Below are 27,865 nucleotides of genomic sequence, written 5' to 3' on the forward strand. Positions count from 1 at the left end.
GTTATTCCCTCCATTTTACAGATGAGGAAGTTGAGACGAATGAAATTCAGTTACTTGTGCAAAATGGCACAGCGTAGCAATGGTAGAGGTTAAGATTTTGAACAAGGTAGTTCCGGCTTCGGTTTGTGACCTTAACCGCTGCACAAACTTGTCTCTCTCAAGGGCAATGGGAAGCCATCTAAAGGTTTTAACCAGGGGAGTGACCCCACATTTGCTTTCCAAACACCAATCATCCTGGCTCCACTGGGAATAAGGATCAAATAGAGTTAAGGGTGGAAAGCGGGGGGGAGGGTCTGTGGGAATAATGGAGCCAAAAATAGGGAAGGCCTGGATGAGGGGGATGGTGGCAGACAAAAGCCAGTGGACTGCGGGCTCTGCTGGAGGCGAGTCCTCAGGACCTGGCTTTATGCAAGAGGAGAGCGACGATGATATTCACGTTTCTGATTCGGGCAATTCGGCGGACAGGTCAAGTCATTCACTGAGGTGACCTGGGAGGAGCCTGGTTTTGGACAAGGTGAATTTGGGGTGTCTGTGACTCACAGCGGGCCACCGAGGAGCCACGACCGGCTAGGACGCAGAGCGGGGCCCAACACCGGCCTGTCCAGGAGGGGCGCGCGCGAGCCCGAGGGCCCCGAGCGCTGCGCTGCGCGGCGCCCGGCTCCGGAAACCGCGCGCGCAGGCGCAGTGCGGCGCGGGCGCCCCCTGGCGGGCGGCGGCGCACAGGGACCGCCCCCAGCCTGGCGCCGCCGCCGCCGCCCGCCTCAGCCCAACATGGCGATGCACAACAAGGCGGCGCCGCCGCAGATCCCGGACACCCGGCGGGAGCTGGCGGAGCTCGTGAAGCGGAAGCAGGAGCTGGCGGTGAGGGGCCGGGCGCGGGGGCGCTCGGTGCGGGCTCCGCGCCCTCCCCTGCCTCCAGGCCTCGGCCCGATCGCGCCAGGCCGTTATTCCCCCGGCGCAACGCGGCGGCCGGGAGCCTGGCGGCCTGAGGCCGTCTGCGCGTTCCGCGGCCCGCCGACCCCACGGCTTGCCGGCAGCGCAGCTCCGGAGCGGGGGCGCCAGGGCCGGGGCCCGGGCCGGGGGGGCGGGGCACGGAGCGGGGGAGGGGAAAGGGGCCGGGGCCGGCGGGGGCGTGGAGGAGGGATGGCGCCTGGGGTGGGGGCTTCCGTATGGAAGCTAGAGGAAGGCGAGTGTCTCTGAGCTTTGGGAATGGGGGCGGTTGTGCCCTTGGCTTTTGCGGGGTGGGTGAGGGCGGGCAGGTCTGTGGTCTTTGAGGGGTGGGTTCGGGAGTGTCTGGGGGGCCGTAAGCCACCTGTTTGGGCTTGCCAGTGGGCTGAGGGGGTGGGGTAGGGGGCGAGTGTGGGATGGGGACCCAGTCATCCAGTCCGGCCTTTGGAGGATGGAGGGGCGCATGTCCTTTTGAAGACTAGGAAATGCGTTGGATGGGGTTTTTGACGGGCATGGCTGTGATATTTTGGGGAACATCTAGAAGGTGACAGGCGAGGGGAAAGGACTCAGTCCAGGGAATTGAGAACTGTGACATGCACCCAGGGTTCCAGGCACCCTGGTGGCCACCCCCTCCCCACCGCGTTTAGGCTTGTGCACCGGGGAGGGCCATGTCACCTGAAGCTGCCCTTCCAGGTTTCCATGGTAACTGACAGCCCATCGCCGGCGTTCTCAGTGCCTGCGGGGAGGGGAGCGAGTCGGCGCTGGAAGGCTGCTCTCCCCAGTAGCAGTACCTTGGTGCGTGGGAGTGGAGACTGCTCACGTTCTGCCTGAGCGGGGGTTCTTGACAGGCTTTTCCACGAGCCGTCTGAAGTATATGCAGAATTTTGCACATTTTTTCAGAGACAGGGCCTGTACCTTCCCTTCTGTTCTCAAAGGACTCCAACAAGACAGGACTAAGGTCTAGACTGTCTTAGCCTAAAATAGACTTCCTCTCCCCGTGTCTTATCTTTCTAACTGGGGTGGCTTAGCGTAGTCGAGCTCGAATGTCTAAGGCTGATATTCAGAGTTTGGTTTGGTCAGAGTTAACTTTTGCATTTAAAAGGCATTATCCATTTCCTTGTTTTTCATCTCCCAGGAAACACTGGCAAACTTGGAGAGACAGATCTATGCCTTTGAGGGAAGCTACCTGGAAGACACTCAGATGTATGGCAATATTATTCGTGGCTGGGATCGGTATCTGACCAACCAGAAGTGAGTGTCAGAAGCCTGTGGTGTTGGCATTGTGCCCTACTGATAGTTTTTTGGACTGTGTTCTTGCTAGCAACCTGGCAGGGGGCAGTAGTAGAGTGGTGGTGTAGAAAGCTGTGTGGGGTTCAGCTTGGACTCTGGCTCAGCCTCTGCCTCACAGAGTAACTGTGGACAAATCCTAACATCTGGAAAATGGGGAAAGTCGAGCCCCTGGAACAGGGTTGTGTGAGGCATAAACAAAGTGCAGCAAATGACAGTACCTGACATATCACTGTGTGAGTGTTTTCCTTTTTTTTTTTTTTTACTCAGTCACAAGTTTGACCTTTATAAGATTTGCCACACCTGTGTGCCAACCATACCACAATTTTATTTAGTAATAACTATTCTTGAAAACTGCCTAAGCTTTTCGAAAATTTTCAAATTTGAGAAACTTCAAGTTGAAATAGTATTGTGCACACTTGATACCCTTCACCTGCATTCATCATTTGTTACCATGTTGCCACATTTGCTTTCTCTCTAATGTATATAAACAGACACACACCTGTAGCTCTACTTAAAATTTCTAGAGGCACCTGGGGGGCTCTGTCCGTTAAGCGTCCATCTCTTGATTTCTGCTCATGATCTCGGGGTTGTGGGATTGAGCCCCAAGTCAGGCTCTATGCCGGGTGTGGAGCCTGCTTAAGGTTCTCTCGCTCTCTTTTCTGCCCCACCCCCTCCTTTCTAAAAAATTTTTTTTAAAAATTTTACAGATACATAGGAAGTTGCAGCAATATTAGAGTCCCATGTACCCATCACCCACTCTTCCCCAGTGGTTGGGTCTTATGTAACTGTAGTAGAATATCAAACTCAGGAAACTGACATTGGTATAATGTGTATGTGTAGTTCTGCCACTGTGTGTAGATTCCTGTAAGCACCACTGCAGTCAAAATACAAAAGTGCTGGGACGCCTGGGTGGCTCAGTTGTTAAGCGTCTGCCTTCGGCTCAGGTCATGGTCCCAGGGTCCTGGGATCGAGCCCCACATTGGGCTCCCTGCTCGGCGGAAAGCCTGCTTCTCCCTCTCCCACTCCCCCTGCTTGTGTTCCCTCTTGCTGTGTCTCTCTCTATCAAATAAATAAATAAAATCTTTAAAAAAAAAAAAGATACAGAAGTGTTTGATCACCACAAAGACTTCCTGCCTACTACCCCTTTATAGTTATATTTTCCCTTCCCCCCCTTATTTTGGCTAATCATTTAAGCAGAGAGCATGACACTTTGCCTATAATTATGTCAGCAGTTACCTCCTAAGAATATTTTTCTTACCTAACCACAATTATCACACATAGAAAATTAGCGTTACGCTAATAGTATCACCTGCTGTAGTCTATTCAGTTTCCCCCAATTGTCCCCCACATCCTTTGCTGCCTTGTTTTGATCATCCGGCGTTCATGCATTGTATTTGGCTGTTACTACTCTTTCATCTCTTCATTTAGGAGAGTCTCCTACCCTTTTTGGTGGCAAAGTTGTTCATGACATTGTCTTATAGAATGCCTCAATTCCACATTTTTCTGTTTGTGGCCTCATGAGAGATCCTTTAAGGATTTTTGGCAAAAATGTTACCTAAGTGACTTGTATGCCTGGTGTCTCATTTACCTCTATTTGATTGGGAGGCACATAATGTCATTGTCCCATTACTGGTACGAAGTTTGAGCATATCATTACTCCCTTATAAAAGTTCATTTTTTTCTCTCTGTGATTGGAAACTATACTTTTAGACAGTGTGAATATATTACTCCTCCAAGTTTTTATTCAGTGGTTTTAATATCCACTGTTGATTTTTACCTGACTCACTTAATATACTGCTGATTCTGATCCTTGTATGTAGACTACTGGCATTTGGAAGGAAGAATCTTCCCTTCATATCTTCTCTCCCTTTTGTTCTCTATCTCTGGCCCTCTCTTTTTAGTATCACTAGAGACCAGTGGATTTAAAAAAAAAAAATGAGTGTGTTGGAATCTAGTGCTGTCACTTTTTTACTGTAGAGGCATATTTTTTACTCTGAACTTACTGAAATATACACAGAGAAGTGCGTACATCACAAACATACAGACTGGTGACCATCATTATCTTTTCAGTGCTTGGTTTGCCCTACATGTAGACAGAGGGAGCCTCCTTTGCCTTTTTGACGTGACCCTCTAATCTTCGAGCATTTTGTTGCTTTCTGTCCCAACAAGGTGTCTTAGACTCACCTTGGCCTTTTCTTATCCCAGAACTGATACCAGTCATTTCCCTAAGGAACTCTGATTTGTTCTTTAAATTTTTTTTTAAAGATTTTATTTTTTTAATTTGTCTCTAAACCCAGTGTGGGGCTCAAACTCACAACCCCGGAGAGCAACAGTCACATGTTCCCCTGAGCCAGCCAGGTGCCCCGTGTTCATTAAATTTTTTCAATTAAGCTTATGTGACAAATATTTCATACCACTAGTCTCTGCTAGTTGTTTTTAATAAGTATCAAAATAAATACATATTAAAAATACAGTGACTGGGAACCAAGTAAGTAATGTCCCACAGTGGAGCCCCTGCCATGTATTGGAAACTGTTGGTGTCTGTGTAGGCATTCAGCGTAAAGGTCATTTTGGTCAATCCAAACGGTGTTGGAGGCGTTTCCGTCTGAAAGTTGGTAATTAAAAAAAGAGAGACAATGAGAGAGAGAGTTCCTTACATGGGCCTGGGCTGTCCTCAGCTTGAGCCATAGATACAGCTTGGTGCTTATGAGTTTCTTGTGTGTGTTTTAGAAACTCCAATAGCAAAAACGATCGAAGGAACCGGAAGTTTAAGGAAGCTGAGCGGCTCTTCAGTAAATCCTCAGTTACTTCAGCAGCTGTAAGTGAGGTGGGGGGAGCTTTCCTGTGGCCCATCTCGAAGGAACACCTCAGTTAAATTTCTGCGCGTTTTCTCTTTCCCTGCTGTCTGAGTGCTCTCTGGAGGTCTGTGATAATTTTTCTAGTAACGGGTGGTTTTTTTCTTTTAGGCAGTAAGTGCGTTGGCAGGAGTTCAGGATCAGCTCATTGAAAAAAGTAAGTCTATTTTTTTACTTTTTTATTACTTTATTTTTAAGCCACAATAACCCTTATATTTAACTCCTGTTCAACCTAGAAGTTAGGAATCCTTTTGAGTCTCCTTAATCATGTCTTTTTTCCTCTTTTTTTTTTTTTGAGGAGGAAACCATGTCCCTCCTGCCTCGTCTATCATGAGAGGTTGACTCTAGCTGCTCAGAGACACAAAAATATGTCTTCCTTGCTGATAAGTGTTAGGGAATTTTTTTGTTTTGTTTCATTTGTTCGTTTAATTTAAAAAGAAAACCTTTTATCATGGAAAATTTCAGACATATATGATAAATCTCCATGTCCCCAGTTTAATAATTCTTAGGAGAATCTCATCCTGGGAACAGAATGTACCTGTGTGTTCTTAAATACAAAACGCAGAGTAGATAGTATTTACTTTGTAAATAAATTGTATTGTCCTCTGTAGGTAAGCCATATAGTCTAATTCTAATGTCTAGTGATGGGATATAGATCTGTACATTTATTTCTCTGAGTCAGACTCTATGGAGCTATCTGTGTTGGACACTCTGCCTGTGTACTGGGCCACTCTGAAACATAACCTGCTTTTTGTATTGTGGCTGTGTGCTTCTTTGGGGTGGTTTTTTTAAAAGATTTTTATTTGTTTACTTGATAGAGAGATCACAAGTAGACAAAGAGGCAGGCAGAGAGAGGGAGAAGCAGGCTCCCCGCCGAGCAGAGAGCCCAATGCAGGGCTCAATTCCAGGACCCTGAGATCATTATTAGGTGGTCTATCTTGTGGGATCCAGTTGTGTTTGCACTGGGCCAGTGATTTGAGGAAGGTCCATTTTGGTAGTTTGGGAATTAAAACTACTCAGTGACTTTGATGATTATCTCTGTGTACAGATTTCTAAATATCAAGAAAATTCTAGAAAATGTCTTCTGGTCATTTCTGCTCAGATATTCAAGCTCATACATTTTATCTAAAACTGCATTGTTCTGTTTCCTTCAAAACTTGTCTGCTCAGTTTTTCTGTTATAGTACTTCTATTCTCCCTCATTCCAAACCCGGAAGGCATCTTTGATTCCTTTCTGCCAGCCGAATCAATTACACCGAGTCCTTTTGATTTTTCTTTTACTGTGGCTTAAATAAGTTAAATCTTATTTCTTTTCAATTAATTGCCACTTACAGAATGTAGCACTAGTATTGTCTGCTTTCTGAAGTCATAAGACTGCCTAAGGAACACCCTGGACCTCACTTGTGTGAGTTGAAATGGAATGATGTCTGACTCCTCAGTTTTCACAAAAGCCCATAATCCTCCTCCTGGCCTGGTGGGTGGTTCAGCATCTGGCTATGGTCTTAACTACCCACACAGAATGGCTGCACCTAGATACTCATGAGGAGATGAGTCTTAAAACCGCAACTTGCAGAAGCTTGGCTGAGAAAAGCACTTATGTATTGAAGGTTTTCTGAAGCAGGTGTAGGCCATCCGTTCCCCTGAGATCTTCCACTTGATTTGAGCCGCGTTCCTGGCATATGTCAGAGTGGTATTTTTTGGTCTTCCCTATCACGTTGCATTTGATGAATTATATTTTGGTCCTGTTAAATGTGCTACTGTACTTATTGTAAGAAAATGTTACAGATGTTTACTATCATTACTAATTTTTATGATTTTTAGGAATAGTTGCTTTCCCTAAGGGGACTCTGGGTGGCTCAGTTGGTTGAGCCTTTGCCTCTTGATTTCGGCTCTGGTTATGATCTTGGGGTGGTGAGGTTGAGCCCACTCAGCTGGGAGTCTGATTCTCTCCCTCTCCTCTCCCTCTGCCCCTCCCCCTCCCCCCACTCGCATACATGCACACTCTGTCTCTCTTCTCTCAAATAAATAAATAAATCTTTAAAAAAAAGGAATAGTTTATTTTCCTTGAACAGCTGGTTGGTTTTTACTGAATATCTGGTAATGGACTGTTTCTTTGTGCAGGTGCTCAAATGTTTAGTGGTTCTCCTCTAGCAAACAAGTATAAATGTATAGCATGCATTTTGGGAATGAGTCTTAGTGTTGCATCCTTAAAGCTGCATACTTGAGTCTTCTATTCCTCTGTTTTACTTGTCTCATTTTAAGTTGATTTTGTTATATGAATCTTGGTAAACTGCTTTGAATTCTTTTTAGAATAGAGAATTACATAAATACTGGAGTTTATCAGTTCAAATGGTCAGAGCCCCTTTAAAGTAATTCTGTTGGGTTCTGTCTGTTCTGTCTCACCACCTGTCATTACTGTTTCCTCCTGCTGTTCTTTTGGGAGGGGGGGATAGAGGGAGAGAGAATCTCAAGCAGACTCCCTGCTAAGCACAGAGTCCAACATGGGGGTCTGTCTCAAGAACCTGAGATCATGACCTGAGCCAAAATCAAGGGTCAGATGCTTAACCGACTGAGCAACCCAGGTGCCCCCTTACTGCTATTTTTTTAGTTTATTTTCATCTTGATTTTCTATAGTCACCTACAGTGAGTCTAAGTATGAAAGTATGAATTTTTTTTTAAAGACTTTTTTTATTTATTTGACAGAGGGAGAGATCACAAGTAGGCAAAGAGGCAGGCAGAGGGTCGGGGGAGCAGGCTCCCTGCTGAGCAGAGAGCCTGATGTGGGGCTCGATCCCAGGACCCTAAGATCATGACCTGAGCTGAAGGCAGAGGCCAACCCACTGAGCCACCCAGGAGCCCCTATGTATGAATTTCTTTGTAATTATCTGATTGGGTTTCATTGGACTTCTTGAAATGGTGCTCTGAGCTCTGTCCCATCTCTTCCCCTTCTCTGCTTACATGTACGTTAAACTTTCTCGTTTTTTTTTTTTTTAAGATTTTATTTATTTATTTGACAGACAGAGATCACAAGTAGGCAGAGAGGCAGGCAGAGAGAGAGAGAGAGAGAGAGGAGGAAGCAGGCTCCCCGCCGAGCAGAGAGCCCGACGCGGGACTCGATCCCAGAACCCCGAGATCATGACCTGAGCCGAAGGCAGAGGCTTTAATCCACTGAGCCACCCAGGCGCCCTAAACTTTCTCCTTGTATCCTTTATGTCTTTTATTAGGCTTTCCATGTCTTATCTTTGCCCCTGGACTGCCCGCCAGTTCACAAATCTTTCAGTTGAGTCTGATTTGCTGTTAAACCTTTCCTTGATTTTTTTGGGTGCCTGGGTGGCTCAGTTGGTTAAGCAGCTGCCTTCAGCTCAGGTCACGATCCCAGGGTTCTGGGATTGAGCCCCACATCGGCCTTCTTGCTCAGTGGGGAGCCTGCTTCTCCCCTGCCTGTTGTTCCCCTGCTTGTGCTTACTCTTTGTCTCTCTTTCTCAGTCACTCTTTCCATGTCAAATAAATAAATAAAATCTTTTTTAAAAAATCTTTAAAAAAATTATTTTTAAACTTTACTTCTTTAAGAAGAGTGAGCCTGGTTGTTGCATATTCTGTGTTTAATTTCAACCTCTGAAGTCCTTCAAGACGAGTTTGTGTTGTCTGTTGCTTCCACTGATTATTTCTCACAAAGTCTAATTTTCCTGTGTGCCTGGTTATTTTTGACTGTGTACTGCTCATTGTAACCTCAAGTATTTATAGAATAATTTGAGGGTGAGGAAGAAGGTGCCATCTTCCAAAGACTTTATGTTTTCTTCTACTGGGTGTTTAGACATTTAAACCAGGTTGAGGGTCCCTGAAAGACCCAAGTGATTCAAACCAAGCTTTAATTCCATGAAGAGGAGTGGTCTGCTTCACCTTTTGCTCTTTTACCTTTGTACAGAATCTCTCCAATGTCTCAGAATTTCTGTATTAACAAATCTTGTGGAATGGATCCTGGTTCTTGATTTTTGATGGTGATGAAGTACACATTCTTTTCTCTTAGAATTTTGAGTTACACATTCTTAGATCTCAAGGATTTTGGAGTTCAAACCATTCTGAAAACTTTTTTAAAAGATGCATTACTTTCTGCTTCCTTTGACTTATGTACCCAAACTAGCATGATAGAGTGGATTCGCGGATCCCCAAAGGGGAATTTTATGCAAATTACTGAAAGAAAAACAAACAGCCAGATTTTATCCAGTTTCCTTTAAAGGATCAGCCTAGTTTGTACTGTTTGTTTTACCAGACTCCTCTGAAGTTTTCATCAAACCAGATCTTTCCTCAGCATTTAAATCATTCCAGTGGATAAATAAATGGCTGCAGGAAGCATAGTTGGGTATCTTTCTTTCATCCTTTAAAGTTTTTGTGCTGATCAATGTTAGTGCCTTGGCACTCTTCAGTAGGTGTTTTTGTTGTTGTTGTTGTTTAAATAATTAGAGTATCTCATTTGTAGGTGTATTACACTTAATCAAAATCTGGCATTCTTTACTCTAAAGCCAGTAGCTTACTTACATGTCAGTGAGAAATGAACTTACGTGTCTTTTCCTGGTGACAGCATCATAGGGTTGACTGACTCACTGCTGTACTTTGGGGTGTTGTAACCCACCCCTTTTGCTCTCACTTCTCTCCTACTTTCATGAGCCAAGAAAAGACAATTATTGGGGCACCTGGGTGGCTCAGTCGGTTAAGCGTATGCCTTCAGCTCGGGTCATGATCCTAGAGTCTCAGATTCGAGCTCCACATCAGGCTCCCTGCTCAGCAGGGAGTTTGCTTCTCCTTCTGACCCTCCCGCTTCTGGTGTTCTGTCTCTCTCACTCTCTCTCTCAAATAAATAAACAAAATCTAAAAAACAAACAAACAAAAAATCTTTCTTTGTGGTCACACTTTATATTTTAACATTGTTTAATGTGGTCTCCCTGGCTACAGCCCCTCTTATAAACCACTTTGAGCCCAATAATCCTAAAACACAGGTTTGTAATAGAGAACTCAGAAAACATTCGTTGTTTGATGTCACTTCTCTGTTTAGAAATACTTGATGACTTTACCTTATGTCCTGCTAGCGATTATTTTACGGCAAATTGTTTACTGTTGAGAATTTGACTTGCATGTTTGTAGATCTCAAGGATACTGAGACTTGAACACTTACTGTGTTCTAGCAGCCACTTGCATTGATCTCATTTATTCCTCAAAGCTACTTCTTGAAGGATAGATACAGATTATACGCTTGAAAGTAGGGAGCATTGCTGTAGCTCCAGCGTTGACCCCAGTGCCTGGTCTCTAAGAGATTTTCAGTGTAGAGAAAGAGTTCCTATTTTACGGGTGGAGAAACAGGGTCTGAAAGGTTAAGCGACCAGTCAGCTCTTTTAAACATCACCTCACACTGTCTCCATAGGTCAGATCCCTTAATCCGACACTCATGGCTCTTCTTTACCCTGTCGTGCTATTTCACCTCTCATTTCTCAAGCCGTCTGCTTAAGAGATGTTGTTTGATTCATTTGGCCCAGGTGTACCTTATGTTTTCTTTTCTCTGCGCTTTCACTTGTGCTATTTTTTGTACTTATTTTGGCTTCTCATTTTGCAAGGTCCAGCTTAAATTCCACCTCCTCCGTGAAGCTTTTCCTGAATAATCCACTCTTTTTTCTCTGGCTCCTGTGATGCTTAATATCCATATCTGTCCTTTGGGACACCGGTTACTGCCGGGGATGTTCTCTTTTCAGAGAAGTAACACAGGTGGATTCTCCATTCACAGGGCTTTGATTCGATTTTACACTCTTTTGTATGTGTTTGCTCATGGGTGCTGACAGAATATGACCGGCTCATCCATTTACTCAATCCTCCCATAGCAGCGGGTCCGAAATGAGCAAACGGTTGGTTTGGTTCACTAATGTAATTTTTTTTTTTAAGATTTTATTTTTTTATTTGATAGAGATCACAAGTAGGCAGAGAGACAAGGCAGAGAGAGAGGAGGAAGCAGGCTCCCCGTGGAGCAGAGAGCCCGATGTGGGGCTCGATCCCAGGATCCTGGGATCATGACCTGGGCTGAAGGCAGAGGCTTTAACCCACTGAGCCACCCAGGCACCCCTCACTAATGTCATTTAACAGAAGTGCAGTTTAGGCAGAAGTTGCTGTATCTAACTTACCTCTCTGTCTTGTCTCCCACCTTTTTAGTTCATCCTCTCTTCCTTTGCCCAGCCCCCTACTCAGTCCTGTGCCCCTTCTGTCACCCTGTCTATGATCCAAAGTGTTTGTGACCTCATGCCCCATCAGCCTGTTCCCTCCCTCACCAGCGCCCCTGTCATTTGTAGTTTTAGAGATGACATTTTTTAACCTACATAAAAACAGGAATGGGTATGGGAGAAGGCGGCTGTCCTGATCATACGTCTCCATTTTAGACTCATCTTTTTATATTTTGTTAGAGGTTTTTTTTTTTAATTAGAAAAGGATTATATTCTGATTTTATTCAGTCAGACTATTTAGAAGTGAATATGAAATAGGTTAATTACGTGTTCTACTTCAGCCCCAGCTTTCTGAGGTAACCAACATTAACAGCTTGATATCATCCTAACACAGCCTCCTGCACCTTCACACACCGCACACACACATACACACACACGCAGACGCACAGAGTTGGGTTTTGGTTTTTTTTCACTTGGAGGGTTTTTTTTGTTTGTTTATTTGTTTTTTGGGTTTTTTTGCTTGTTTATTTATTCCAGGACTTTTTAAAAGGGTTTTATTATTTAAAAAAATTTTTTTATTAACATATAATGTATTATTTGTTTCTGGGGTTCAGGTCTGTGATTCATCCGTCTTACACAATTCACAGCACTCACCATAGCACATACCCTCCCCCATGTCCATCACCCAGCCACCCCATCCCTTCTACCCCCCTCCCTTCCAGCAACCCTGTTTGTTTCCTCAGATTAAGAGTCTCTTATGGTTTGTCTCCCTCTCTGATTTCATCTTGTTTCATTTTTCCCTCCTTTTCCCTATGATCGTCTGCCTTGTTTCTCAGATTCCTCATATCGGTGAGATCATATAATTGTCTTTCTCTGATTGACTTAATTTTGCCTAGCATAATAACCTCTAGTTCCATCCATGTCATTGCAAATGGCAAGATTTCATCTTTTGATGGCTGCATGATATTCCTGTGTGTGTGTGTGTGTGTGTGTGTGTGCACGCGCTCATGTGTGCGTGCATGCGTGTGTATACACACACACCACATCTCCTTTATCCATTCAACTATTGATGGACATCTAGGTTCTTTCCAGTGTGGCTGTTGTGGACATTGCTGCTATAAATATCGGGGTGCACGTGCCCCTTCAGATCACTACATTTGTGTCTTTAGGGTAAATACCCAGTAGTGCGATTGTGCTGGGTCATAGGATAGCTCTATTTTCAACTTTTTGAGGAACCTCCATACTGTTTGCCAGAGTAGCTGTACCAGCTTGCATTCCCACCAACGGTGTAGGAGGGTTCCTCTTTCTCTGCATCCTCACCAACATTTGTTGTTTCCTGACTTGTTAATTTTAGCTGTTCTGACTAGTGTGAGGTGTTATCTCATTGAAGTTTTGATTTGTGTTTTCCTGATGCCGAGTGATATGGAGCACTTACATGTGTCTGTTGGCCGTTTGGATGTCTTCCTTGCAGAAACATCTGTTTATGTCTCTGCCCATTTCTTGATTAGATTATTTATTCTTTGGGTGTTGAGTTTGATAAGCTCTTTATAGATTTTGGATACTAGCCCTTTATCTGATATGTCATTTGCAAATATCTTCTCCCATTCTGTCAGTTGTCTTGATTCTGTTGACTGTTTCCTTTGCTATGCAAAATCTTTTTATAGTGATGAAGTCCCAATAGTTCATGTTTGCCCTTGCTTCCCTTTTCTTTGGCGATGTTTCTAGGAAGAAGTTGCTGTGGGTGAGGTCGAAGAGGTTGCTGCCTGTGTTCTCCTCAAGGATTTTGACGGATTCCTGTCTCACATTTAGGTCTTTCATCCATTTTGAGTCTATTTGTGTGTGTGGTATAAGGAAATGGTCCAGTTTCATTCTTCTGCATGTGGCTGTCCAATTTTCCCAACACCATTTGTTGAAGAGACTCTTTTTTCCATTGGACATTCTTTCCTGCTATGTTGAAGATTAGTTGACCATATAGTTGAGGGTCCATTTCTGGGCTCTCTGTTCTGTTCCATTGATCTGTGTGTCTGTTTTTGTCCCAGTACCGTACTATCTTGATGATTACAGCTTTATAATAGAGCTCGAAGTCTGGAATTGTGATGCCACCAACTCTGGTTTTCTTTTTCAACATTCTTCTAGCTATTCAGGGTCTTTTCTGGTTCTATACAAATTTTAGGATTATTTGTTCCATTTCTTTGAAAAAAGTTGATGGTGTTTTGATAGGGATTGCATTAAATGTGTGGATTGCTTTAGGTAGCATAGACATTTTCACAATATTTATTTTTCCAATCCATGAACATGGAACATTTTTCCATTTCTTTGTGTCTTCCTCAATTTCTTTCATGAATACTTTATAGTTTTCTGAGTACAGATTCTTTGCCTCTTTGATTAGATTTATTCCTAGATATCCTATGGTTTTGGGTGCAATCGTAAATGGAATCGACTCCTTAATTTCTCTTTCTTCTGTCTTGCTTTTGGTGTAGAGAAATGCAACTGATTTCTGTGCATTGTTTTATATCCTGACACTTTACTGAATTCCTGTATGAGTTCTAGCAGTACTGGGGTAGAGTCTTTTGGGTGTTTCACATAAAGTATCATATCATCTGCAAAGAGTGAGAGTTTGACCTCTTCTTTGCCGATTCAGATGCCTTTTATTTCTTTTTTTTTTTTTTAAGATTTTATTTATTTATTTGACAGGCAGAGATCACAAGTAGGCAGAGAGGCAGGCAGATAGAGAGAGAGGTGGAAGCAGGCTCCCTGCTGAGCAGAGAGCCAGATGCGGGACTCGATCCCAGGACCCTGCGATCATGACCTGAGCCGAAGGCAGAGGCTTTAACCCACTGAGCCACCCAGGTGCCCCCTTTTATTTCTTTTTGTTGTCTGATTGCTGAGGGTAGGAACTTCTAGTACTATGTAGAATAGCAGTGGTGATAGTGGACATCCCTGCATTGTTCTTGACCTTAGGGGGAAAGCTCTCAGTTTTTTCCCAGTGAGAATGATATTTGCTGTGGGTTTTTCATAGATGACTTTTATGATAGTGGGGTATGTACCCTCTGTCCCTACACTGTGAAGAGTTTTGATCAAGAAAGGATGCTGTAGGGGCGCTTGGGTCGCTCAGTGGGTTAAGGCCACTGCCTTCGGCTCAGGTCATGATCCAGGGTCCTGGGATCGAGCCCCGCATCGGGCTCTCTGCTTGGCAGGGAGCCTGCTTCCCCCCTCCCCTGCCTGCCTCTCTGCCTACTTGTGATCTCTGTCTGTCAAATAAATAAAATCTTTAAAAAAAAAAAAGGAAAAGAAAGGATGCTGTACTTTGTCAGATGCTTTTCTGCATCTATTGAGATTTTCCTTTTTTAAAAGAAAGGCATTGGATCCAGCAGTACATTTTATCTGCTTTTTCACCTATGCCCCTGCAGGTTGAACGCATCTGGATTAGAAGTGTATAGAGTAGTGATGAAGAGCGCGGGCTTTGGAGCCAAACTGTCTTTAACTATGAGTTCCGACTCTTTCCCTTATTAGCTGTGTGACCTTGGGCAGATTTGTTAAACTCCAGCCTCCTCGGTTCCCTTCTCTGTAAGTGGTCGTCATAGTTGCAGAGGTTTCTGTGAGGGCTTTAGGCACGATGTATGTAAAGGGTATAGAACAGCGCCGGGCTTCTAGTTAGGACTCTGTTAGCTTTTGTTACAACCTCACATTATTTTCAAATGCTGAAAATACCCAGCAGTCTGGTTGTGCCTCTTCCCCCTTGGTGCGTATTCACACTCTCCACTTTCCCCACTATAAACAATGTTGCAGGAAACTTCCTCGTACACTAGCTTGTTTGTAATGGGCTTTTTATTTCTATAGGATGGTGTCCTGGAAGTGGCATTATTGTGTCAAAGGGTGATTTTCATAAATACAGCACAGTTACTTTCTGTGGTGTGGTGGGAAATACATATTAGGTCTTTGTCCCCTGCTCTGGCACACAGCTCCTAAAACCCGTGGAATCTCCAGAGTGATAAGAATGACTAATATTCACTGCATACAGAAGAAATTGTTGAACGCTAATGGAGATGACTGAGAGCTGGGGGCCCCTAGAGAGTGTGAAGGATGGGGGCTTAGAACTCTCAGCCCTACCCCAGAACTCAGAGAGGGGAGGAGAGCTAGTGACTGAGTTAATCACCAGTAGCCAATGACTTAAGCATGACTGCATAATGAAACTTCCTTAAAAACCTCTAAACTATGGGGCACAGTTGGTTAAGCTTCTGTCTTTGGCTCGGGTCATGATCTCAGGGTCCTGGGATTGAGCCGTGCATCAGCCTCCCTGCTGAGTGGACAATCTGTGCTTCCCTCTGCGGCCCCCTCCCCCGCCCTGCCATGAGCATGCGTGCTCTCTAATCAATAATCTCTCTAATAATCTAATCAGTCTCTAATAAATAAACAAAATCTTAAAAAAACTGAAACCCTAAACTGTGGAGCTTTTGTTGGTGAACGAAGTGAGGTGCTAGGAGGGTGGTGTGCCCAGAGAGGGCATGGCAGCTCCCTGCCCCTCCCCATACCTTGCCTTATGTATTTAGCTGTGGCTGAGTTGTAGCCTTTATAATAGACCATTAATAGTAAATAAATCATATTCCTGAGTTCTTGGAGCTGTTGTAGAAAGTATGAAACCTGAAGAGGGAGTTTAGGGTACCCCCTGATTTATAGCTCATTGGTGAGAAGTGTGAGAGGCCTGGGACTTGGGACTAGTATTTGAAGTGAGGGGGGCATGCTTGTGGGACTGAGCCCTTAACCTGTGGGTCTGCCCTAACTCCAGTAATAAGTGTCAGAATGGAATCAAATTGTTGGTGTCTGGTGAATCAGGGAATTGGTTTTTGGTTTTTGGAAAACACCCTAGACTTTCCAAAAAGAGTATCACCACTTAAACTCCTTGGAAGGGCCTATTACAGATATCGAAATAAACTACAGGGAAAAGAGAATACTTTTTAACTCTTTATTAAAGTGAGTTTTTGAATCTATGCAAATAAGGTAAAAAAAAAAAAAAACCCCTTTGTACCCATTACACTGCCCCAAATCCCAGAGCATGCTCAGTGCTCCGTCCATACCCCTACTGTCACTTCCACCTCCTGTGTTACATTGAAAATCCTAGACATCATACCATTTTCTTCTATGCGTGTTTCTTATGGTCTCCAAATTATACGTTTTTTAAACTGTGGTAAAAACACTAAAAACAGGAGTGCCTGGATGGCTCAGTCAGTTAAGCATCTGCCTTCGGTTCAGGTCGTGATCTCAGCGTCCTGGGATTGAGCCCCACATTGGGCTCCCTGCTTAGCAGTGAGTCACCTTCTCCTTTTCCCTCTGTAATGTCTCTCAAATAAATAAATAAAATCTTTAAAAAAAAAAGTTAAAAAGTTCACAGATTTTTTTTTTCTTTTTTGAGTAGGCTCCACATTCAACGTGGGGCTTGAACGCACAACCTGAAATTAAGAGTTGTGTGCCCTAACGACTCAGCCAGCCAGGTCCCCCGACTTCCACAGATTTTTAAGTGCCTCCTGTAGTATTGTTAACTACCGGTACAGTGTTGTACAGCAGATCTCTAGAGCCTATTCATGTGTAACTGAAACTTTCTACTCCTCATTTCTCCTTCCCCTTGGCAGCCACCATTCTACTCTCTGCTTCCCTGAGTGTGGCTGTTGTAGCTACCTTACATAAATAGAATCATGCGGTATTTGTTCTTCTGCTACTGGTTTATTTCATTCAACGTGATCTCCTGGTTCATCTGTGTTGTAGCATATGACAAAATTTCCTTCTTTTTTTTTGAGACTTTTATAATATATTCCACTATATTTATATACCACATTTTCTCTATCCATTCATCCATTGATGGGTGTTTAGGTGGTTTTCACACTTTGGGTAATGTGAATAATGAATGCTTCAGTGGACATGGGAGTGCAGGTGTCTCTTCAAAATCCTGATTTCAGTTCTTCTGGATAAATACCCGCAAATAGGATTGCTGCGTGTTATGGTAGCTCTATAAACAATAGGCTCTTACCACTATAATCACACCAAGGAAAAATAAAAAGTCCTAAACAAAACATGTATTACTATTACATTTCTTTTTTTTTTTTTAATTTTATTTATTTATTTGACAGACAGAGATCACAAGTAGGCAGAGAGAGAGGAGGAAGCAGGCTCCCCGCTGAGTAGAGAGTCCGATGCAGGGCTCGATCCCAGGACCCTGGGATCTTGACCCGAGCCAAAGGCAGAGGCTTTAACCCACTGAGCCACCCAGGCGCCCCTATTACATTTCTTTTTAATGCTGAATAGTACTCCATTGTATGGATATACCACATTTTATGTATATATTCATCAGTTAGTGGTTATTTGGCTACTAGGTTTAATGCTGCTGTGAATATTCATGACAAGTTTGGTGTGAACCTGTTTTCATTCCTCTTGGATATATACCTGGGAGTGCAATTGCTGGATCATTTGTTAAGTCTGTCCTTAGGCTTTGAGGTACTGCCAGACAGTTTCCAGGTGGCTATACCATTTTCTGTTCCTATCAGCAATGTGTGGGCGTGCCAGTTTCTCCACATACTTGTGTATTTTTTCTTGTTAGACTGCCTTCTGTGCTCATACCTAAGAAACCGTTTACCTAATCAAGTGGGTTCTAAGAGTTTTATGTTTTTTAGCTCTTACATTTAGGCCTCTGATACATTTTGAAGTAATTTTTTTGTGTGGTGTGAGATAGGGGTCAGACTTCATTCTTTTCTTTGAGGATGTCCACTTGTCCCAGCCTTATTTATCGAAAATACAATTAATTGAATTGTCTCGTCACCCTTCAAAGCCATTTGACCCTAACTGTAAAGGTTTTATCTGGACTTCGAATTCTGTTGATCTGTATGTCTCTTCTTATCCGCAGTCTTGGTTACTGTAGTTTTGGGTACTAAGTTTTGAAGTTTGTTTTCCAATTTTTATATGAAATTGGTTTAGGAGCAGGATGCATCAGCGTACTTTTTCTAGCTTCTTAGCCGTAGAGCTCCCTCTTCTGTTGCTCTCGTGACATGTTAAAAAATACAATCTCGTGATTTCTGAGATCTGGTTCCACTGCTTCCTTCTGCTTTTGGGGACTGTCTCTTTCTTTTACTCTTGTGCCCATGTGTGACTCAACTTGAAATCCCCTCCCAGCACTTTATAATACAAAGATATAAAAAGAAGAAAACTGGTCCCTGGTCCTGTTGTCCACATAACCCCTTTTGACAGTTTTTAGAAACCGATAGTGTACAAAAAGTAAATAAAAAGAAAAAGAAACCATGTACATATTTGGGCTCCTTCAGTAGTTGAGTCAAGTGAAAGTATTCTTCCATCCTTATCTATTATGGTTTCAAGAAATTCCTTTCAGGAAAAAATAGGTATACCTTTACTAGAATATATGTAATTCTTCTTTTTTTTTTTTTTTAAGATTTTATTTATTTATTTGACAGGGATCACAAGTAGGCAGAGAGGCAGGTAAGAGAGAGGAAGGGAAGCAGGCTCCCTGCTGAGCAGAGAGCCCGATGCGGGGCTCGATCCCAGGACCCTGGGATCATGACCTTAGCCAAAGGCAGAGGCTTTAACCCACTGAGCCACCCAGGCACCCCTCTTTTTTTTTTTTTTTTTAAAGATTTTATTTACTTATTTGACAGAGGGACAGCGAGAGGGGGACCACAAGCAGGGGGAGAGGGAGAAGCAGACTTCCCATGGAGCGGGGAGTCCCATGCGGGGCTCATGACGTGAGTGGAAGGCAGATGCTTAATGACTGAGCCACCCAGGCACCCCATGTAATTATTCTTAAAAATACATATTTATGCAAATTGTTTTTTAATTTGCTTAATATATATAAAGAATTTTAAAATTGGGAATGTATGTCAGCTGAAGAGTTTTACTTCCACTTTTTAAATACTTTTTTTTTTTTTTTAAGATTTTTATTCATTTATTTGACAAAAAAGTAGTGCAGGCAGGGGGAGAGGGAGAAGCAGTCATCCTGCCGAACTGGGAGCCCAATGTGGGGCTCAATGCCAGGACCCTGGGATCATGACCTGAGCCGAAGGCAGATGCTTACGGACTGAGCCATCCAGCCATCCCTTAAATACTATTCTTAAATACTATTCTCAGAGTAATGGGGCTCCTGTCCTCTTGAGCTCCCCCTCAATAGGATTCCTATACGGTTTGGGGAAGGAACCCAGGCTTCTTATATAATCATTAATCCCATTAGTGTATTTGCTGTTTATGCAGCCAAGAGGAGGGACTCCTGCTTGTATGGTCCCATCCCCCAGCTGTCCTTAGGTAGGTTGCTTCTGGTTACACTGTTTCAGGTTCCTTGAGTTTCTGGAACTCTGGTAACTTTGATGCTTTGACTGCACATATCTTCTCTGACATCAAGTATTTTCCTGTCAGTTAGAATGTATGGTCCTGGAAGATGGGAAGTCGTCACTTTTTTTATCTGTTAGTGCTCAACAACATCTTTCCTGGCTGACTGACAGACTGCCTGAGGAGTGCTGCTGATGCTTCTGGGACTTGTGTTTATTCCCTCCAGGGGAGCCAGGAAGTGGGACGGAAAGTGATACTTCTCCAGACTTCCACAATCAGGAGAACGAGCCCAGCCAGGAGGACCCTGAGGATCTGGACGGATCTGTGCAGGGAGTGAAGCCTCAGAAGGCTGCTTCTTCTACTTCCTCAGGGAGTCATCACAGCAGCCATAAAAAACGAAAGAATAAAAACCGACACAGGTCAGTGGCAGGGACCTCCCCCGCCCCGCTGCCCCTAATCCCCTGCCCAGAACTGCCATGATCATTGCTGCAAAGGGGCTTTACTAGGGTAAAACCTCGTCAGGCTTGGTGCCGTCTTTCTGTTGCAGGTGGGGAGAAATTGCTTTGGTCCAAATGATACAGGCAGAGTTTCCTCCAGTGGAGGAATGGGTGGGCATTAGAGTGACGGTGAAGGAAGACAGCTTTCTCACTGTTCTGGTGTAAAGAATTTCATTCCATATTGAATCTGAGGAGGAAAGGGGGAAGTCTGTAGAATAGGACTTGGAATATGGCGCTCGTGCATGTTGGGAAGCTGCCAAGTGGGAGAGAGTCTTTTGCTCCTAATCCTTGTCCTTGCTTACACTTACTCCCTTGTGGGTGGACAGAGCTGATCTCTGACAGGCCTTTTTTTCTTTTTAAATACAAGTGTTCGATTGCTTATGATTTCTTTGTTTTATACATCTCTGTAATTGCTGATTTCAGATATCAGAGAGGAATAATATAAAGTCTATAAGATATGAGAGTACCTTTCTAGGTAATGTTTGTCCACTGTGTGTGTTTTTGTTTTGTTTTTGTTTTTTTACAGTGCGTAATGAGATAGGAATGACATCAGTGGACAGAGAGGTCAGGTGTCACCCAGAGAGGATTTTAGCATTACACTCTGCCTGGGGTTTGTATGATAATGCCAGGGCCTATTAACTCATAATTGTACAGCTGTACTCAGAGAGGGGGATGCATAGCTTCTAGAGTGAGCAGTCTTTCCGTGACCTCAAACTGTCTTCTGGCAGGCATGAAAACCAGGTGTCCATAGGCTGGCTTTTGTCCTGCTCCTTTTGGGAACTTACATACTGAGGTGAAAGAATGCAAGCAAGGAGTGGCGGGGTTCCCTGTCCTCCAGTACCCTTCAGGTTGGGTTGCTCTACAGACCTGTGGGATATTCCTTCACACACCCAAGGCATTCACATCGTTAGCTTCGTGGTTATGGCACATGGCGGTAATACAGAATGAACTTGAGCTGGTTTAAGCCTCCTAGGTATCAGCAGATTCTCTAGTTTTTTAAAGAATTTTTCTTGTCAGTGGTGGTGGTGGTTTTTAGACTGCAGAAATAGTATTTCCTCCAAAGAGTGACTTAGGATCACTGTTTAATACTTTCCTGCAAACCCAAAATCACTCTGCCAATCTCATGACTGCAGTAAGAAATAGCAAGATCTTACGACCCGTAAGGTTTAGGCTATTTGATCACTGCGGTAGGACTAATGCTAGCTCATCACAAGCAGTAGCAGGGAGCTAGACTCTTAAAATATTTTTTTAAATTGTTAAGGTAATTTAAATGTCATGTTCTGTGTTGCTTTTATTAAGTTTACTCCAGTGCTGTTTTAAAGTAATGATTCTTTTCCTATTTCATAGTGTCTAGAGTAGGGGGACAATTCCTTGAAAGTTTCTGGGACATTAGTGGTTCAATAGGTAGCTACTGTTCATTGTAGGTGATACTTCCCCTTTTTTTAATGCCATGATCAGCTGACTGATAAAAGGGAATTAGACATGAACTTAACTTCCTCCTGTGGGTTTCTAGTAGATTTCTGTAGGAATACTACTCCTTCCTACCTTTTTTTCCTCTGGCTCCTAGAGCTAACTCCTTCCAGAAAAATAGAAGGATTTATAAAGATCTTGGGTATTATTTATTGCTTTCACAAATGGTGTTTTCTGTTTGAAAAGCAGGATCCTTTTGTCATCCCCCTGGGATAATACCTGGCTGGCCTTTTCCATTGGCCATAGGCACCTACATGCTCCTAGGGAGCAGAGTTGAGCTGATTTGCCTTCTTTCTGTATAAAAACGTTCAGTGCACCAGAGTGGCACCTCAGGGGCCAGTGAAGGTTCTCCGATTCCTACCATCTTCAGTCAGGAAGTGTCCAAACTCCTTGTCCCCGACTCCTGTCTTTGTGGAAGGGTGGAGAGTGGAGCACTTCGTTCACACATGTGTGTCCATTTGCATTTGGTACCCTACTTGTTTCTCCTCCCAACTTGCCACGCCCCAGATACTCTCAGAAAGTCGATAGTGAATTATTTCAACAAATGTCTGAATGCCTGCTGTGTGCCAGGCATTGTGTAGGGGTGAGTAAAGCAAAGTGGAAATGAATACGGTACTGTAGCAAAAAGGAATAACTTTCGGGTTTGTCCTCTTGAGGAGTATGAACATGTGTCAAATAATTTTTAACATTCATAAATGATCACGGTGTTCTGAATTTGTATATTTTATATGCTATCTGAATATTAAGTCCCAGTGACTTTAAAGAAAAAAGTAGAAATAATAACTTATAGCTCTTCTTAGAGGTTTTTACTAATACACAGAACTCTAGAATTCTAGGTAGTTTGTGACATTTTCATTAAGTAGGTACAGTCTCACTTGTGAACAAATTTAGGTTAGGCTGAAAATTAAATTTTTTTGAAGTTTTATTTACTTGAAGTAATCCCCACACCCATCATGGGGCTTGAACTCACGACCCCGAGATCAGGAGTCTCTTCCGGCTCTTTCAACTGAGCCAGCCAGGTGTCCTGAAAAGTTAAATTTTTGATGGTTCCTGGTTTGTACGCTGCGTACTCTTCCACAAATAATTTAAGTGAGGCGGTTGCCTAAGAGATAGTGAAGCTACGCTTTCTTCCAGCTTCACTCATGCAAACATGGGCCAGGAGGAAAATAGAGCATTTTGTATATTGTTTCAGCACCTGTCTACAGTGTGAAAGGTGTTGGAGCCAGCCAAAGAGCTGGAGTCATGCTCAGGGTTAATGTTTGCTTTGGAGGTCTGCCCAGACCATGGCCTGTTAGCAGTGATGCCCTAAACCGCCTCCTCCCCTTCACTGTTCCTTCCAGATCCCTGAGGCTCAGGTGCTTGTGGATGTCAGCTCTCCTTTGTCTTACGGGGGCGGGGGGTAGGGGGTGGGGCTGTAGATTTGGGTGTTCTTAATCCTAGCCCTGACATAAACAGTTACCTGCCATCACCAGTTCAGGGGCAAAGTGATGGGACGGTGCAGTCCTCTGGAACAAGACTGTCACCAAAGTTTATTCATTCGACCCTTGGCTTTCTAGGATGAATGCTCTAGAAGAAGAGTACCATGTTGCCTGGACATTCTTAGAATTTAGGACTTGGGTTAAAAGTTGCAGAATGTTTTCTTTTGAAAAATGTATAATGTTTTTATCTTTCATGTTAGTCAAAGTGTATTGTGCTGAATTGTTAGTACTATCTTCAAAGCACCCTTTCATTATATGACTAAACCCTTCTTTCTCTATTTCTTCTAATGTGCTGTTTATATTTTTCACTACAATTACGTATTTTAAAAGTTCTAACTCTGAATCTGGCAGCTAATAGACGGCCTGCAGTTACCTCGTTTCCTAATGCAGTAACTTTTCCTTTCTTAGTCTGTTCTTCTGATACGAAATCCAGTGAGGGAAGGGACTCTCCCAACCACAGAACCTTTGGTGCTTTGATGTTTGAAACTTTATGACTTAAGATTCTTAAAGCTGATTTTGTTTCTATGAATCTTGCTAGGGTGGCTAATCGACTAATTTATTCAATTAGTATATTAATTTCTATTGCTTTCTTCCTTTCAAATGCTGCCCCTCAGCCCGTCTGGCATGTTTGATTATGACTTTGAGTAAGTTTGATTTGAATTAGTATTTGTGCTGTGTTGTTTAGTGTGTAGAGACCAATATGCCTTTTTGAGACCTTTCTAACCCATAGTTTATCTGTTTAATTGTAGGTATGTATATTAGGTTAGGCTGGGAAGTTTTTTTTAAAAACAGAAAAACGTGATGGAGGTAACATTTTATTTAATAACTTAAGCAAAATTAAGTAAACTTCACTTTTATGCATCTTAATTTCTTTAAAAATAGATAACCTTTACTTTAATTCACATTTAAATTGATTTTCTGGCTTTGCTTCATAAGGAGATTAATAGTTTAAGATCTTGATATTTTGCTTTGGAAAGATTTAAAAATTGAAATTTGTTTAATTTCTTTTGTGTTTCATGTCCAGAAATACAAACTCCTAGTTTCTTTCCTGTTCTTAATCATTACGTGTCTCAGTGATTATCAGTGATATAGTTACAAAGCTAACACATTAACATAGAGCATGCCCTCTTAACCCAATCTCTTTAACGCATAGTTTTGAATAGTTTTTAAATTATATGGCTTTCGTAACTGCTGTATATTTCTTTTTTGTCATCTAAGTTTGCCTTGTGGCGAAAGTTACCTGCTTATGTTTTTAAATACTTGCTTAATAATATCTGGGTAAACAACTAAATATGACATAGTCTAATGAAGAATGTGGGTTTTACTTAACCAAATAGTCTTTGTTATAGCTTGTGCCCTATGCAGTAGCTGATTCCTGGCCCCTCTTTCTGTAAATTAAAATGCAAATATGTTTTATCTTTTCTATCACAGGATTGATCTGAAGTTAAACAAAAAACCACGAGCTGTAAGTATCAGCCAGAGCATTTCAGAGAGGCTAGTGATTTTGTAATGATTAGAAAAATGTCTTCTTTTCAGAGCTGAGTGTTCTAATCTCAGGTTACAACTCTCCATTTTAAAGGCTGGGGTATCCAATTGTATATACTTCAACTTTTAAGGGTTAGGTTTTTTTTTCCTTTTTTTTTGGTTGTTGTTTGGTTGGTTCTTGTTTTGTTTTTTTGTTTTGTTTTGTTTTTTTTGATTAGAGAGAGGGGTCACACGTTTTTACTGAAGAAAAATTCCCTTTGATTAAAGAATGAATTGTTAATACTAGTTGTTTTTATTTTTGTTTTGTTTTGTTTGGGGTTGGTGAGTTCAGGGGGCCTAATAAGGGCAGAATTAATGTTTCAGATGTGAAATATTGTCTATTATATTTGGACTAGAATCTTTGGCTATAGAACAATCCCCTAGCAGGGCTGTTGATGGATTATTTTCTTAGGTTACAACTAGTGTTCTGAGAGTAAGTTGGGACTCTCTTTCTCTCTTCAGGACTATTAGAAGACTCATTAGTGCAGAAGCTGCAGAAGCTTCCAGGCTGTAGAGCCCTGCTTCCCTCCTCCAACCTCACAAAGATACATATCCCTCACCTGAGTGCGCAGCCATCCACCTCTGCTTTCCCAGACCCAGTGCCTGTGACTCTGAATAGTTTGTTCTGAAACGTGGTGACAAGTCATTTCTGTAAGACCACATTGGATCATTTACTGTGTGTCATTTTTAGTAACAGAACTGCAAGAAGACCAAGACATGGTTATAATTCCAGCAAGTTGCTAACTCTGCATTTCTCCCTTCTTGGAATGAATGTGTCCCCCCAAACTGGCTGGCACCAGCTTCATCTGTGATACCCATCAGGAAATGTTCTCTGGTTTTGTTTTATGCTGAAGGTAGAATGTAGGTCACGTTTCAGAGGGAGGCTGTAAATATCGGGCATTTTCTTATTTTGTTTGTGTTTTATTATTTTTCTATTGTTTTTACCATCTTCTTTTCTTTGGGGACTTTTTGTAATGCCGTTGTACAGCTCATACCTTCCTGCCAACATATCTGATCATCTGCTTCGTGCAGTTGCCAGTATTCTTAACTGAAAAGAATCTGGTTTACCATAAAGAAAATGGGGAACTTGGCTCTGTGTTTTTGCAGGGGGAAGGTAAAGAGGGTTTATTTAATAATTACCTATCTTAAATCTTTCTGCGTTGGAAGCAGTTTCATGTTCAAGGAACAGGAAAAGCGGAAAAACCTAAGTTTAAATCAATCCTTTTAAAATAGATATTTTTATTCTTTTATATAAATAAAATTTCACAGGTGTTGACTTCTCATGCTTTACTTTTAAACCTGAGATTGTTTTTTCACTTATTTTATTTATTTGTATCATGCCTTATGGAAATTTCTTCCTTTTTCCATTTTTCTTTCTTTGCTGGCATCTGCCTGATTAAACATTGCTCTAAAAATCACTAAGATATATGGAAAGGCTCAGCATTACCCCCAGAGCTGGTAACGTTTGGAATTCTTGAGGAGAGTGAGAGAGAGGATCTGCGAGAGCCAGCGATGCCCAGTAGACCCCCTACCTCACGGGCTGCTTGGGCTGGGGAGCTTGCCGGTTTATTGAGCTGTTATCTGCCTCTGGAGTGGGGCTTGACCTCGGCTGCTCATGGGAATCACCTGGGAAGCTTAAGGACCTGCTGGTGCCTGGGTCCCACCCCCAGAGACTCCGACTGGGGTGTAGTCTAGTGGCTGGGATTTCCTTCCAGAGAGTCCCTGGGATTCTGATGAGAAGCCAGGTTGAAACCACTGCATGAGGAGTGTTTGATTGAAATCCTATGTTGCGAATCAGTCTAGGAGATAAGATTTGGGGCCCCATTTTTCCTTTGATGCTGTCTAGTCATAGTCCTTGGCTTAGGCCCATATCTTTGTTAGAACAAGTATGTTCCATTGTGATAATATTGGTAGAGCTGAATACGGATGGCATCTGTTAGCAGAACGAGTCTACCTTGTCAGATGTGCAAAAGCTTTCACTCTTGTTCTCAAATAAACTTTTTTTTTTTTTTTTTTACTCTGTGGCTAATTAGATGTCTTTGGTAGCAAAAACTCCAATGTTAAGGTTTTTAAGAAAATAGTTTCTTATATTTAGATTGATCCTTTAAAAAAAAAAAAAACAATTATAAAGCTTAAAACCATGGGGACCAGAAGATTTCTATACCCTCCTTTGTCAGTTTCTCTCCTTTCCTGGGAGAGAAAAGTGGGGCTTCCTGTGGTCTCCATGGCCCAGAGGAGAGCACACAGCAAACCTGAGAATATTTCTCTCATAGTTCTGACATTTGCTTGAGATCTGGTGGGATTGCTCTTAAAAAGTTGTATTATGTAAAAACATACCTGTGTATATGAATACACATGTATGTATATGATCATGGTTAGAGGTAGGCTGCTTGCTTTATACTTATTTTCTCTGTAAAGTTTTCAGTCATTGATTAGGGGACCTCCCAAGTTTTCCTGTAAGCTGGCCACAGACTAAAGACACTTAAGTCACGAGGGAGTGCTTATGTTCTCTAAATTGGAGACATTTGGGCAGAAACCCCAAGAGATGCCTACCATCCTTGTGATATTTGTCGCTTTGGTTGTTAACTAAGTTTGTCTGAAAGACTCAGACCTGACCAGTGACCCTGCCGGAGTGGCTGCCAGGACCCATGAGAGGGACTTCTTCTAGGCAGGCCTTTACCGGGTTATCAGGGTCTAGAATAGTATTTTGCTTTAGGCCCTTAGGCTTCTTATCTCCACAACGGGAAGAAGTTGCCCTTAGCTCTGGTTCGAGGTTGTAAGACACTGAAAAAAATCCAGATGCGTGGTAGTTCTATTTCATGTCTTCTCCTGGGAGGATGGTGTCTGTACACAGCTCCCAAGGGAGTCTCAAGTATGCTTGCTTTTCCCTCAGCAGAGAAATCATTTATTTTGTTGAAACTCCGCATGTTCTAAATAGCGTCAGACCCTGCAGGCTGAAGATGGAGAGATGACCCACAAAGGAGAGGACCGCTTGTTCTGTGGGGCCAGCGGGAGGGCCTGAGGGAAGTCCCGGGAGTGGGACGGGGTCGGCAGGCCGAGGGCACGGGAGTTCAGAGCTGCTGTCCTGAGTCTTGGGGGCCTCCGGAATGCTTTGAGAAATGGAGCCTTTGGGGGCTAGAGAATACTCTGTAAGTATCCTACAAGGAGGACTGTTGATACCGCAACCTGTGTGGTGAAGAAGGGAATGGAAACAAGTATCTAAATGGCCTAACTTTGAAGGGAGTAAATATGCTGTTTTGAAACACTGCAAAAAACCTAGTTTTT

General features: G+C 42.9%; 1 protein-coding gene across 3 annotated transcripts; it reads left to right on the top strand.

Annotated features, from left to right (window-relative positions):
* Positions 1-734: 734 nt before the first annotated feature.
* MEAF6 (MYST/Esa1 associated factor 6) lies at positions 735-27,839 on the top strand. Of its 3 annotated transcripts, XM_080802673.1 has the most exons (9): positions 735-861; positions 2,084-2,199; positions 4,969-5,056; positions 5,205-5,250; positions 19,838-20,030; positions 23,671-23,700; positions 23,806-23,863; positions 24,488-24,521; positions 25,043-26,686. In XM_080802673.1, the coding sequence occupies exons 1-7, from the start codon at positions 772-774 to the stop codon at positions 23,816-23,818; spliced, it is 576 nt and encodes a 191-aa protein (XP_080658799.1). In that variant the 5' UTR covers positions 735-771; the 3' UTR covers positions 23,819-23,863; positions 24,488-24,521; positions 25,043-26,686. The 3 variants fall into 3 exon arrangements, with proteins under 3 accessions (XP_080658799.1, XP_080658800.1, XP_080658798.1); XM_080802674.1 differs by lacking the exon at positions 23,671-23,700; XM_080802672.1 differs by lacking the exons at positions 23,671-23,700; positions 23,806-23,863 and having other exon boundaries at positions 25,043-27,839.
* The last annotated feature ends 26 nt before the right edge of the window (positions 27,840-27,865 follow it).

This window comes from Martes martes (assembly GCF_963455335.1).
Source record: "Martes martes genome assembly, chromosome: 4".
NCBI lineage: Eukaryota > Metazoa > Chordata > Mammalia > Carnivora > Mustelidae > Martes > Martes martes.

Coding starts and splice junctions, on each gene's coding strand:
- MEAF6 (XM_080802672.1), top strand. CDS start 772: ATGGCGATGCACAACAAGGCGGCGCCGCCGCAGATCCCGGACACCCGG. Junction 862..2,083: donor AGCGGAAGCAGGAGCTGGCG/GTGAGGGGCCGG, acceptor TTCATCTCCCAG/GAAACACTGGCAAACTTGGA. Junction 20,031..24,487: donor AAGAATAAAAACCGACACAG/GTCAGTGGCAGG, acceptor TTTCTATCACAG/GATTGATCTGAAGTTAAACA.